Genomic DNA, 12,281 nt, shown 5'->3' on the forward strand with positions numbered 1-12,281 from the left:
CAGTGCCAATCTGTAGATAGGGAATAATTAATGCATTCCTCAAAGCAGATGGATTTCAGAGGAATTTAAATCCTGCTCCGGGAGCAGCATCAGTTTGTGCTGGAGGCTGGTGAACTGGACTTTGTAAATTCTGACCTGATTCTTTTCCTGCCCTGTTTTCTTCCTCCCTTCCTCCTCGCTCCAGTTCGCCCGTTTGCTTCAACGTTTCTTCCCCTTATTAAGACTGCTGCCTAGAAAACGCCAGGAGGCTAGGGACGGTACAGAACGTGGGGAGTGAAGAAGGGGGGAAAAGAACGTTACGAAAAGGAAATGCTCTGTCCTCTGAATGGGCAGCGCTCTGGTCTGCGCGTTGTAACGATTGCTCCTCGGCCTTGTGGTTCACAGGCGAGCAGAGCAACACAGTAGGGATCTGTTTACATCCACCCTCTCACTCTCGAGGGCTGCGGGTTCCTCAAAGGCCGGCCTCCAGGTCGATTCCCTGGGATGTTTCCAGGGCTCGGCGCGGTGCCTGGCGCCCGGCAGCTGTCCCTAGACGTCGGGTGGGTGAAGGAAAGGTGGGCAGGAAAGGGAAGGCCAGCGGGAGCGCAGGGCGAGCCTGGAGGAGGAGGGGGAGGAGAACAGGGCTGTGCGGAACCCACGGGGGAGAATCCGAAAGTAGGAGTGCGATGGAGAGGGAGATGGAAAAGGGGACGTCCCAACGGCTGAAACTGGGACGGAGGGACGGAGTCAGGGAGGGCCCGCGTCGGGGCCACCGGAGCGAAGCGGGGCGAGCCGAGAGGGTGAGGGCGAGACAAAGAGCGGCGGGCGAGGCCGGCCGTGGGAAGGGACGGGAAGAAGCGGCCGCCGAGCCGGGGGCGCGGGGCTGGGGAGGGGCGGCGGCGCGGGCGCGGGGGGCCGCGGGGGGCGGGGCGGCGCGGCGGAGGAGGGGCGGGAGCGCCGCAAAGTTACTTGGCCTGCGCCTGCCCGGGTCCGCGTGCTGGTGGCGGGGCGGCGGGAGGAGCGAAGCGGGGCTCGGCGGGCTGAAACCCGAAACCTCCAGTCCGCGAGCGCGGCCGGGAGGAAGGAAGCGGCGGCGGCGGCCGCCGAGGCGGGAGGCGGCCGGGCCGGGCCCTGAGCGGCAGCGGAGGCGGCGCGGTGAGCCCGGAGCGGGGAGCGGGGCGCGGGGCGGGCGGGCCCGAGCGGGACTCAGTTCCGGGCGGGGCGGGCGAGCACGCGCGCGCGTGCGCGCGCGGGGGCGCGACGGGGAGGGTCTCTGCGCCCCTTCCCCCACGCCTCCCCGCCCCCACGGCGCTCTCCTTTCTCCGCGCCCCCCACCCCCCCCACGGCGGGTGGGAGCTGTGCTCCCGGCCGCGCTCCGCCAGCGGGTGGGGAGCCGGAGCTCTTTGTGGGAAGATCTTGGGGGCGCGTCCCTGCCCTGCGGCCGGGGACTTCGGACTGGCTCTGCTCCTGGCCCGCCCCTTTTCTGCAGCGACGCCCGCAGCCCCCTGGTACGACCCCCTGGAGGGGAGGGCATCCGTGCGTGCCCGGGACCCGGCCCGGAGGGGCTCCAGGCGGCGGGCTCACTCCTCCCTCGGGGATAGGCGTGGGGGGCTAAGCGGCCTCGTCCCCCACCTGGAATCCGTGAGGACCAGGTGAGACCCACCCTCCCAGTCGGGCTCAGGGCGCTGTGTCCCCGAGCCTGGGCGGGAGGCGCGCTCAGAAGTCGCCGGGCCAACCCTGGCGCGGCGCGATGGGCGCCTCCGCCGCCCCCACATCTGCCAGAGCGAGAGTCGGTTAGCTTTGGGGGGACTTGGCCAGCCTTCTGGGCCAGACCTTAGCCCCGTGCAACCTCTTGACAAAGGCGTGGGAGATGAGAATGTCCGTTTGGGGAACTGGGATGCTCTGGTGCGCTCCCGAGAGGTCTGCTTTCCAGTAACCACACGGCCGTGCATTGGCATGACTTTGTATCGCATCTCTGTGGCTATTTTTGTTCGCTGTTGTACCTTTCATCCGTTTTTGCGAAGTGCTTTCCAGAGAAGGTCATTTGGTCTTCCTCCCTGTGAAGTCGGGGGGTGGGGTGGTTTTGGAGGGAAAGGACCTCAGTGCCTTGATGTGTCCAATGGGGATAATGGTAACGACAGACACGCCTATCTCAGCGTGCTCCTGGCTGGGGAGGACATCACCGGGCCTCCTCCCCAGCCCGGCAGCGACCGGTTCAGCCCAGCCTCCCTCCCTGTCCCTGGAAATGAGCTGCAGGGGGCTACTGCATGGGGAAAAAGTGACTTTCCCTTACTGCAGCCATGAGACAGGTGAGGAGAGGCATTTCCCAGAGCTCAAGGCAGAAAGAGGAGGCAGGAGGGACCTCAGATCACACAGCCGCGGGCTCTTCATCCACCTTTCTTTAACTGGGATTTGTGTCACCCCTTTCTGTCACTTCTCCCACAGCTCCCCTCTTGTTCTGTCCCACACCTATCTTATTTTGTAGTTGTAAGCTGTTTATAAGCACGATCGTATACACTTTTTAAAAATTTCATTCACTTCACAGCCCTGTGAAGTGCTATCAGCCCATTTTATAGGTGGAGAAACAGACTCAAGAGAGCTAAGTACTTGGCCCAGCAATAAGGAGCCAGAATGAAACTCAGGTTTTTTGACTTGGCGGTACTTTTAATGTCGACTCCGTCATCCAGGTGGGTCCTCGAACTCAGGACTTCTCCCTGTCCCAAAGCTCCACCGCCATGGCGAGGAGATGAGGGACCCCCTCAAAGAGAGACCCGCTTGGCATTTTAGGAGCTAAATCCACGACCGCATGTACTCCTATCCTTCTCTTTGCGTTGCAGCCCTGCATGGTGGGAGTACCAGAGACGAAGGAGGACCGTGTCGTCAGAGGGGTTGAGCTCTTTGTTTGGGTTCCGTGAAAGACAGGATGGGCTGAACCGGAACTGACCTACATGTCCGCCAAAGGAGGTACGGTTCTGTAGTATAAACTCTGCTGCGGGCTGGGCCAGTCAGGAGGCCTGCCTGTAGAGGAGGGCAGGCAGGCGGGCTGGTGGGGGGCACGCCTCCCTGGGAAGAGACAGCTCCAGCCCCTTGTTGCTTGACCTGAATGTTGGGGGGGAAGCTGTAAATTGTTACAGAAAAGGATCTCATGTTTTTAAAGCTAGTAACGAATTCAAACCCCTTTTCAAAATACGCAGGGCAAGCAGATTATAGGTGCCGGCTGGTCGTTGCCTGCAGACTGCCAGCCGACAGCCTCTGGGTTGGACCTTAGGAAGAAGTCGCTGTCATTCTAAGAAGCGATGAAGCGTGGCTGGAGTGGGGGGCGGGGGTGTCTTCTAGCTGTTTTTCTTTGAGAACCAAAAAAAGAAACGACAGCAGAACTGGAGGTAGCCAGCAGTGCTGGCTGGAGTTTGGAGGGAGGACTGACTTAATGACTCAGCCCCTCATTCGTTCAGCCAGGGTCAGTCTCCTTGGAGTCTAGTCTTTCGCCAAGAGAATGCTTGCAACTTGCTCGCTACCTGTTTCTGTGGCCAGTTATGGGCGCAGCAGGCGTTCAGGGCAGATGCGTTCGGGGAAGCTGGGAGCCTAAAGGAAGGCGTTTTCTCTGTGATGGGGGGTAAGACATGAAGGGGGCACGTTCGGTGGTGTGTGTGTTTTTCACTCAAGTAACCGGTGAGAGAGCCCTGGATCCAGAGCACAATCTGAAGTCAGCCTGCCGCTTACAAACCGGTGTCCCTGGGTGAATAATAGAAAGCATATCGGGGCGCCTGGGTGGCTCCGTCGGTTGAGCGTCCGACTTCGGCTCAGGTCACGATCTCGCAGTCCGTGAGTTCGAGCCCCGCGTCGGGCTCCGGGCTGATGGCTCAGAGCCTGGAGCCTGCTTCCGATTCTGTGTCTCCCTCTCTCTCTGCCCCTCCCCCGTTCATGCTCTGTCTCTCTCTGTCTCAAAAATAAATAAAAACGTTAAAAAAAAATTTTTTTTTAAATAGAAAGCATATCTAGAGTGTGGTAGCTTTTTCATAAACATGAGTCATTATGAAAGATTTTTTAAAATATAGACGTGTATAGGAAAATAAAATACAGGACGTGTATAGGAAAATAAAGTTCCCTCCACTCCCTCTCCTCACCTCAGAGGTAACCACCGCAAATGTATTATTTTCTAGACCTTCTTCAGGGCCTAAGTATATGCCCCCCGAGTCTGGAAATCCGGGTGAGCATGCAATACATTGTTTATTGATACTTATATATTTTTTTAAGTTTATTTATTTTGAGAGACAGAGAGCAGGAGAGACGGAGAGGGAGAGAGAATCCCAGGCGGGCTCGAGGCAGGGATCGAACTCATGAACTGTGAGACTGTGGCCTGAGCCGTACCGAGAGTCAGACGCTTAACTGAGCTACCCAGGCACCCTCCACCCATGTCTGTCCCCGAGTGCAGCGTGAGCCCCCCCCCCCCACTTCCTGGAGGGAGCTCGGCCCCTCCCGGCTGGGTCCCAGGCACGCACCGGGGGTTGTACAAGGGGGCCGCGGGCAGCGCTGGAGAAATGGGGCCGGCCGGGAGAAGGGCCTGTCCAAAGCCCCTGGCCGCAGGGCAGGGATGCACCCCCAAGATCTTGTGTACACGGGAGTATTTCTGGATAAAGCCTATTTCTACAAGTGAAGCTGGTGAAAGTATGTTACTTTAAACATTTATTTAAGCAAAATTCCCTTTGTTTATTGGGATCTGGAGAAGGTGCAGACAAGAGATTGAATTTATTTACTAACTTTTAGGTTTCCTTGTTTGGGGATGGGTAGTATTTGGGGATAGGTAGTATTTCTAAAGCACGACATTCAAAGGGTATACAAGGTAATATCTCCATCCTATCTCAGCCCTCTCTTTCCCTATTTTGGATATAATGAATTTTGCCAGTTTTTGTGTATTCATCTAGAGTTAGCCTATGCATCTGTAGGCAAATAAAATGTGTCTTCTGTTTTCTCCCTCTAAAAGAAAAAAATACGGTAGCATACAATATACCCTATTCTGCTTATGGGCTGAAAACAAAGCAGAACGAAACCTGTGTCTTCGAGATCATTCCGTACCAAAGTTCTGTGCATTTTAGGTTTTCCCAAGCTTACACTGAAAAAAAGCTTAGTCAATTTACACTCCTTCAAACTGCCCATGAAATCCTTTTCAGTTTTTCTGTTGAATTGTTTGCGATCGCATCAGTTTTTGAGGCTGTCTCTAAATCCTGGACTTTCTTTTCTTGTTAATAAATCAGATATTTTGCCTTTTATGGTTTCCTCCCTAGCTTTACTTAACTGTACCTTTGTGCGGAAGTGATGACTTTTTACATGATTGGGTCTGAATCACTTTTCTGTGACCCCCCCCTCAAGTTTTTTGTTTTGCTTAGGAAGTCCTCTCCAATCGCAAGACTAACTTCTTACGTTTTCTCTTTCCTCTCTGTTCTCTTTGCTTTTTTTTTTTTTTCTCACTTAACACTATTTTCAAGTATTGTGTCTTTCCTATTCCCTTTTTTTCAGGTTCCCTCCTCACTGACACCAGGGAAGACAGGGTTTGAATTTGCCTGTGAGCCTCGTTGGCCAATGTGGCATCCCTCTTGTCTTTCGTTTTTAGAGGGATTATTTTCATCGAGCGCGAAGGACGAGCTCTTCACTAGGCGGGGGAAGAGGGAGAATGGGCATTCCGACAGCGGACACGTTTCCGTGCAAAATCAGGGGAGCGAGGTACGGCAGTGGGTATATTTGGAGAACCGTGAGCGAGCGATTCAGGAGGGCCGAAGTGGAGGGCGTGTCCGTGATAGGTTCTGCCGGTGGCCCAGCCTGGCATGGCGTGACCAGGCTGGTTAGGAGTCAGCCGGTCCAGCAACACTGCAGGGTGGGAAGGAGATGAGCTAGAAATGTCCGGTAGTCATCGAGGGCAAGGATAGCGAGGCCCTGGGCCGGGGTAATGACAGTGGCCGATGGAGTTGTGAGTCAGAATTTAGGGAGGCACTACGTGTCCGTGACGGGGAACGGAAGTGACCAGCACGCGTTGCTTTACATACGGCATCTCACTGACACCTAGCAAGCCCGTATAAAAGAAGATCCAAGGCTCAGAAATGTTCATGAATCTCCCCCGGGTCCCGTGGCTCGTGTCAGTCGGGGCCTTAGCCCCATCAGGACTGCCTAGCAAGGGTACTCTCTGATGCCCTGGGTTTCTGTCTCGAGTGCTTGGGGTGGGTGGTGATGTTTTTTCCTAGGGTAGTGAAAAACACGGGGAATAGCGTATCGAGATGGTAGACATGCTAGGGGCAGAGGGGACGAATTCCCTTTTGACATGTTCTAGCTGAGGTGCCTGGGTGTGGCAGGAAGGGAGTATGGGAGGAAAAACACCTACTAGGCGGGTGGATGTGAATCTGGAGCTCTGAAGAGCGATTTAGATGGAGATTTCGGAGTCATCCCTGTTTACGGGGGTACAGAGAGCGCGTACAGAGAGAGAGGAGGTCTCAGGCGGCACTCTTCCTTCTGCAAGAGGTGGAAAATCCAGTTCACACTGGCTTAAGCAGAAAGGAAAGTTATTGGCTCACATCAGCAAGAAGCTCAAGAGTGGGGGCGCCTGGGTGGCTCAGTTGGTCGAGCATCTGGCCCTTGATTTTGGCGCAGGTCATGATCCCGGGGTTGTGGGATTGAGCCCCATGTCGGGCTCCCTGCCGAGCGTGGAGTCTGCTTCGGGTTCTGTCTCTCTCTCTGTCCTCCCCTGCCCTCAAAACAAACAAACAAACAAACAAACAAACTTAAAAAAAGCTCCAGAGTGTATCTGACTTCAGGCCTGGGTTCCAGGTTCAAATGATTTCATCAGGACTCACTTTCTTACCTGCTCTGGTCTCAGGCTCCCCGCTCACGATGGCTAGGGGGTGATGCCAGTGCGAATCCCGCGGGAGAGGGGAGCTGTCTGTCTCCCAGCTACCCCACCACCAGGCCCGTACGTCTCACAAACCGAGTCATAAAGTGGGTCAGAGGGGTTTGGAATGTGCTGATGGGCGAGGCATAAATCATGTGTCACGTCCATGAAGACACATGAACTCCGCGTCTGGAAAGGGTGACCTTGCAGAGGAAACTCAGGGGCAACCCCCGGAGCAAAGGAAGCAGTTGATTTCCTCTGCAGACGGAGAAGGAGTGGCCCCTGGGCAGTAGTAGTGACACGGGCAGGGCGACTGCAGGTCAGTAAGCCTGGAAAGGAATGGAAGGAGGGAGAAGCAGGAGAGAGCGGCGGCGGGGGAGGGGGGGGGAGGGGGGCGTCTCAGAGGAAAATGACTTAGTCGAAGGCATCAGGTGCTGGGGGAGTTCAAGGAAGGACCCGTTGGATTTGGCGAGGAGGTCATCCTTGTCCAAAGCAAGACAGTCATTTATTTTTATATTTTATTTTTATTTTTGAGACAGAGAGAGTGTGAGTGGGGGAGGGGCAGAGAGAGAGGGAGAGAGAGAGAGGGAGACACAGACTCTGAAGCAGGCTGCAGGCTCTGAGCTGTCAGCACAGAGCCCAAGCAGGGCTCGAACTCCAGAATGGCGAGATTCCATGACCTAGGCGGAAGTCAGACGCTCAACTGACTGACTGAGCCACCCAGGCGCCCCAAGACAATCATTTATGTTACACTTGACTGCGCCTGCCTTCTAGAGGATTCCTATTCCTGCCTGTCTCCTGTACTCCCCGCCCAGTCCCGGGACGGCCAGGAAGGGCAGAGGTGTGGTGACGGCAGTCGGGACATCCGGGCTCTGCCAGTAATTACATATGTGACTGAGCTTTGGTTTCATCGTCTGTAAGATAACATGGCTGTGCCGGGTTGCTCCTGTGGCCGCTCCTAGCTCTGAAAGGTTGGAGATAAACGCATCTGCTCATTTCAGACCGCTTCGTTACCATAACCCTTGTCCAAGCCTTCACCTGTTACCTGGGCTAACTGGTGTCCCTGCCTCTGAGCTCGCCCTACATCTGTTCTTTACCCTGTAGCAAGAGTGGCCCTTTAAAACAGGTCGGTCACATCCCTCCAGGGGCCTCCGTCACACATGGGCTCTCATCCATAGTCCTCACCACGGCCGCCACGGAGTCCTCAGTAGTCTGCCCCTTACTGGGAAATCTGCATGCCTTAAAGCTCATTGTGCCTCAGGGCCTTTGCACAGGCTCTTCCCTAGCCTGAAATTCCTTTGCACTGTTTTCTGTTCTGATCAGATGTCACCTGGAGAGGCTTTCTGACTACCCACTCCCAGCCCACTCACCCATTCTTTCTTCTTTCCCCTGGTAGCTTTCTTCATAGCACCTGGCACCATCTGGAATTATTTTGTATATTCATTGTCTATTTGTTTACTGTTTGTGTCCCCTTCCCTGTGAAGCTCTCACAAAGCTATACCCCACACAAAGCTCCAGGAGAGGAGAGATTTTGGTACCTTGCTCTGTGCTGTGTCCCAGTGCTGTGTCCCAGCTTGGCACAGAGTAGGTATTCAGGAAACCTTCTTAGGGGTGGCTGAGTGAGGGCTGGGAAGGGGGAAGCAGGGAGTGCCCAGGAACCAGCAGCAGCGTGGTAAGGGTGGGAGGGGACATCCTTTATTCAGCAGGGCTATCTGTGACGGCATGTGTCTCAGATATGGTCAGCAGAAAAAAAGGATTCAGAAGTGATAGTACTTTAAAACATGTAAAAATAGGGGCACCTGGGTGGCTCAGTCAGTTCAGGGTCTGACTTCAGCTCAGGTCACGATCTTGCTGTTTCCGAGTTCAAGCCCCGCGTCGGGCTCTGTGCTACAGCTCGGAGCCCGGATCCTGCTTCGGGTTCGGTGTCTCCCTCTCTCTCTGCCCCTCCCCTGCTCACGCTCTGTCTCCCTCAAAAATAAATAAACATCAAAAAATTTTTTTACACGTTCAGAAATAACATTCTCAATTTTAGCGGTATGAGTTTAGCCAGTGTGCTGGGCTCCGGGAGGATTACGAATAAAACAAATAATCGAGAGTAAAAACCAATTAACATGATACCATTGTTTCTCTTGTGATGGAAGTAATCTTACCCTTATTCCCTGCATAGTTTTCATCTCTTCTTCTTGGAGCGCACATGCACACGTGTGTGTGTGTGTGTGTGTGTGTGTGTGTGTGTGTGAGTGAGGGAGAGAGTTGTTTTATTTTCCTTCGATCTGTTCGTCAAGTACATGCAGTAAACCGAAAGTACTGTGGTGGAACAGGATTTCTCAGGCTCCGTGCTGTCAACGTCTTGGGCTGGGTAATTCTTTGTTGTGGGGGCTGTCCTCTGCATCAGGGGGTCTTCAGCAGTGTCCTTGGCCTTACATGCCAGAGCTGTCCCCTGAGATGTGACACCCAAAAATGTCCCTGGGCATTTCCAGAGACTCCTCCCTGGGGTAGGAGGGGAGGCAGAGCGCCCTTCCTTTGAGAAACACTGATGTAAAATATTGGGGTAGTGATTGCATTTGATTGTTACCTAGAGTCTTCTGTGTGGGCATTTTCGGACCTTCCCCAGCCATCCGGACACTGCCTTAAAAAATGAGATTTTCTCTTTCAGGGTAGGGTGCTGTGCATGGAACCTCAGCTGAGGGCCCGCCACCCCGACTCAGCTGGGGCACTCGCATCGCTAGTCACTGAAGCGACTCTGGCTGGGCGGGAGCCCCCCTCCTGCAGTGATGGAGCAGCCAGGTTCAAGTCCTGAAGCCCTGAGCACCGTCCCCGTGGAGCCCCAGCCATTTCCATTTGCAGTGCGTCCTTTCTCCTGTGTGTCATCCACTTAAGCGGTCAAGTGAAATGTCTTAGGCGGTCCTTAAAATTCGAAGGGGAGAGAAAAGAATGGAGTCTTCTTTTTCGTATCTTAAGTAGCTTAAACCTTTTTTGAGTTTTATTCCCTGACAGCCAGGCCACTACCTGCTTTCGCATGTTTCCACGTACATTGCTTTTTCCTGGTACGAAATGACCCCCCGCAATAAGTCCAGTGACTGTCCGTCACCACACACAGTTACTCACTATATTCCCTATGCTGCACATTACATCTCTGTGACTTACTTCTTCTATGACTAGAAGTTTGTGCCCCTTAATCCCCTTCGCCTGTTTCGCCGGCCCCTCCAGCCTCGCCGCCCCGATAGCCCACGGTTTCCCGTCTGAGTCTGTTTCTGCTTCGTGGGTGTGTGTTGTTTTGCTTTCAGATTGCACGTAGAAGTGAAGTTACGTGACATTTTCTTTCTCTGACTTACTTCATGTAGCGTAATGCCCTCTGGGTCCATCCATGATGTCTCAAACGGCAAGATGTCATTCTCTTTTTAAAAAAACATTTTTTTTAACGTTTATTTATTTTTGAGACAGAGAGAAACAGAGCATGAACGGGAGAGGGTCAGAGAGAGAGGGAGACACAGAATCCGAAACAGGCTCCAGGCTCTGAGCCGTCAGCCCAGAGCCCGACGCGGGGCTCCAACTCACGGAACGCGAGATCGTGACCTGAGCCGATGTCGGACGCTTAACCGACTGAGCCACCCAGGTGCCCCAGATGTCATTCTTTTTTATGGCGGAGCACTCTTCCGTTATTTCTGCGTGTGCTGTATCTTCCTTACCCCATTCATCGGTGGGTGGCCGCTTGGGCACTTCTGTATCTTGCCTCTTGCAAATAATGCTACAGTCAACGTAAAGGTGCGCAGTTCTCTTGGAATTGGTGTTTTCGTCTTCTTCACATAAATGCCCAAAAGTGGAATTGCTGGATCGTGTAGTAGTGCGATTTTTATTTTTTGAGGACCCCCTTCCCCCCGCCGCCCCATGCTGTTTTCCATAGTGGCCGCATCAGTTTATATTCCCACCCCCAGGGTGCGAGGTTTCCCTTATTTCCACATTCCTCGCCAGCGCCTGTTTTTGTCTTCTTGATACTAACCGTTCTGACGGGTGTGAGGTGATCGCTCCTTGTGGTCTTGATTTGCTCTGATGCTGAGTGACGCTGAGCATCTTTTCACGTGCCTCTCGCCGTCCGGATGTCATCTGCAGAATAATGTCTACTCGAGTCCTTTGCCCATTTTTTAATCAGGCTGTTTGGTTTTTTGACGTTAAGGTGTGTCTGTGTATTTCGGATATGAACCCCTTAATGATTTGCAACTAGGATTGCTGTGGGTTGCCTTGTTGATGGTTTCCTTCCCTGTGCAGAAGCTTTTTAGTGTGTTGTAGCCCCATGTATTTAACTTTAGTTGTTCTTGCCTGAGGTGACTGGTTTAGGAAGATACTGCTTATTATACGTAGGGGATGAATCACTGGATTCTACTCCTGAAAACTGGATTCTACTCCTGAAAGCATTATTGCACTATATGCTAACTAACTTGGATGTAAATTAAAAAATTAATAAATTATGGGGCGCCTGAGTGGCTCAGTCGGTTGAGCGTCTGACTTCGGCTCAGGTCATGATCTCACGGTTCGGGAGTTCGAGCCCCGCGTCGGGCTCTGTGCTGACAGCTCGGAGCCTGGAGCCTGCTTCGGATTCTGTGTCTCCCTCTGTCTGCCCCTCCGGTGCTTGCACTCTGTCTTTCGCATTGTCTCAAAAGTAAATAAACATTAAAAAAAAAAAAAATTAAAAAAAAAAAAAGATACTGCTTAGACTAGCGTGAAAGAACTTACTGCCTGTGTTTCCTTCTAAGAGTTTTACGTTTCAGTTTTAGGTTTCGGTTCTTACATTTATGTCCTTAATCCATTTCGAGTTCATTTTTGTGTATGGTGTAGGCAAGTGGTCCAGTTTCCTTCCTCTGCATGTCGCGGTCCAGTTTCCCCAACACCATTTGTTGAAGATTCCACTGGATATTCTTGTCTACTTTGTCGACGATTACTCGACCGTACAGTTGTGGGTCCATTTCTGGGTTTGCTATTCTGTTCCATTGATCTCTGTATCTGTTTTCATACCAGTATCATACTATTTTGATTACTACAACTTTATAGTATAGTGTGAAGTCAGGGAAGGTGATACCTTCGGCTTTCTTCTTTCTCAAGATTTCTTTGGCTATTAGGGGTATTTTGTGGCCCCATACAAATTTTAGGATTTGTTGTTTTAGTTCTGTGAAAGATGACCTTGCTTTTTTTTCTTTTTCTGTAGTATTTAGATGGAGATTGCATTGAATCTCTAGATTGTTTGGGTGGCATGGACGTTTTAACGGTGTTTAACAATGGAAGTGTTAATTCTTCCAGTCCATGAGCATGGTACATCTCTACATTTATTTGTGTCATCTGAAGATTATTCTTTCATCAGTGTTTTATCGTTTTCAGGGTAAAAGGTCTTTCAGCTCCTTGGTTAAATTTATTCTGAGGTATTTTATTGTTTTTG

General features: G+C 52.6%; 1 protein-coding gene across 10 annotated transcripts in view; it reads left to right on the forward strand.

Moving 5' to 3' along the window:
• The first annotated feature begins 360 nt into the window (after nucleotides 1-360).
• The window catches only part of GPR161 (G protein-coupled receptor 161), a 49,603-nt gene continuing 37,682 nt past the window's right edge, over nucleotides 361-12,281 (forward strand). For 2 of the 10 annotated variants that reach the window (XM_053209077.1, XM_053209079.1), the window contains exons 1-2: nucleotides 926-1,134; nucleotides 2,817-2,943. Coding sequence is in view for 7 of the 10 variants with exons in the window: in XM_053209076.1 (XP_053065051.1) it covers nucleotides 2,928-2,943 (16 nt within the window). In the remaining 3 variants the exon portion in view is untranslated. Of the gene's footprint in view, nucleotides 555-641; nucleotides 780-924; nucleotides 1,135-1,262; nucleotides 2,667-2,816; nucleotides 2,944-12,281 lie in introns of those variants that run through there. The other 8 variants (XM_053209074.1, XM_053209076.1, XM_027046147.2 and 5 more) reach the window with 8 other exon arrangements.

The sequence above is a fragment of the Acinonyx jubatus genome, chromosome E4 (assembly GCF_027475565.1).
Source record: "Acinonyx jubatus isolate Ajub_Pintada_27869175 chromosome E4, VMU_Ajub_asm_v1.0, whole genome shotgun sequence".
NCBI classification, from domain to species: domain Eukaryota; kingdom Metazoa; phylum Chordata; class Mammalia; order Carnivora; family Felidae; genus Acinonyx; species Acinonyx jubatus.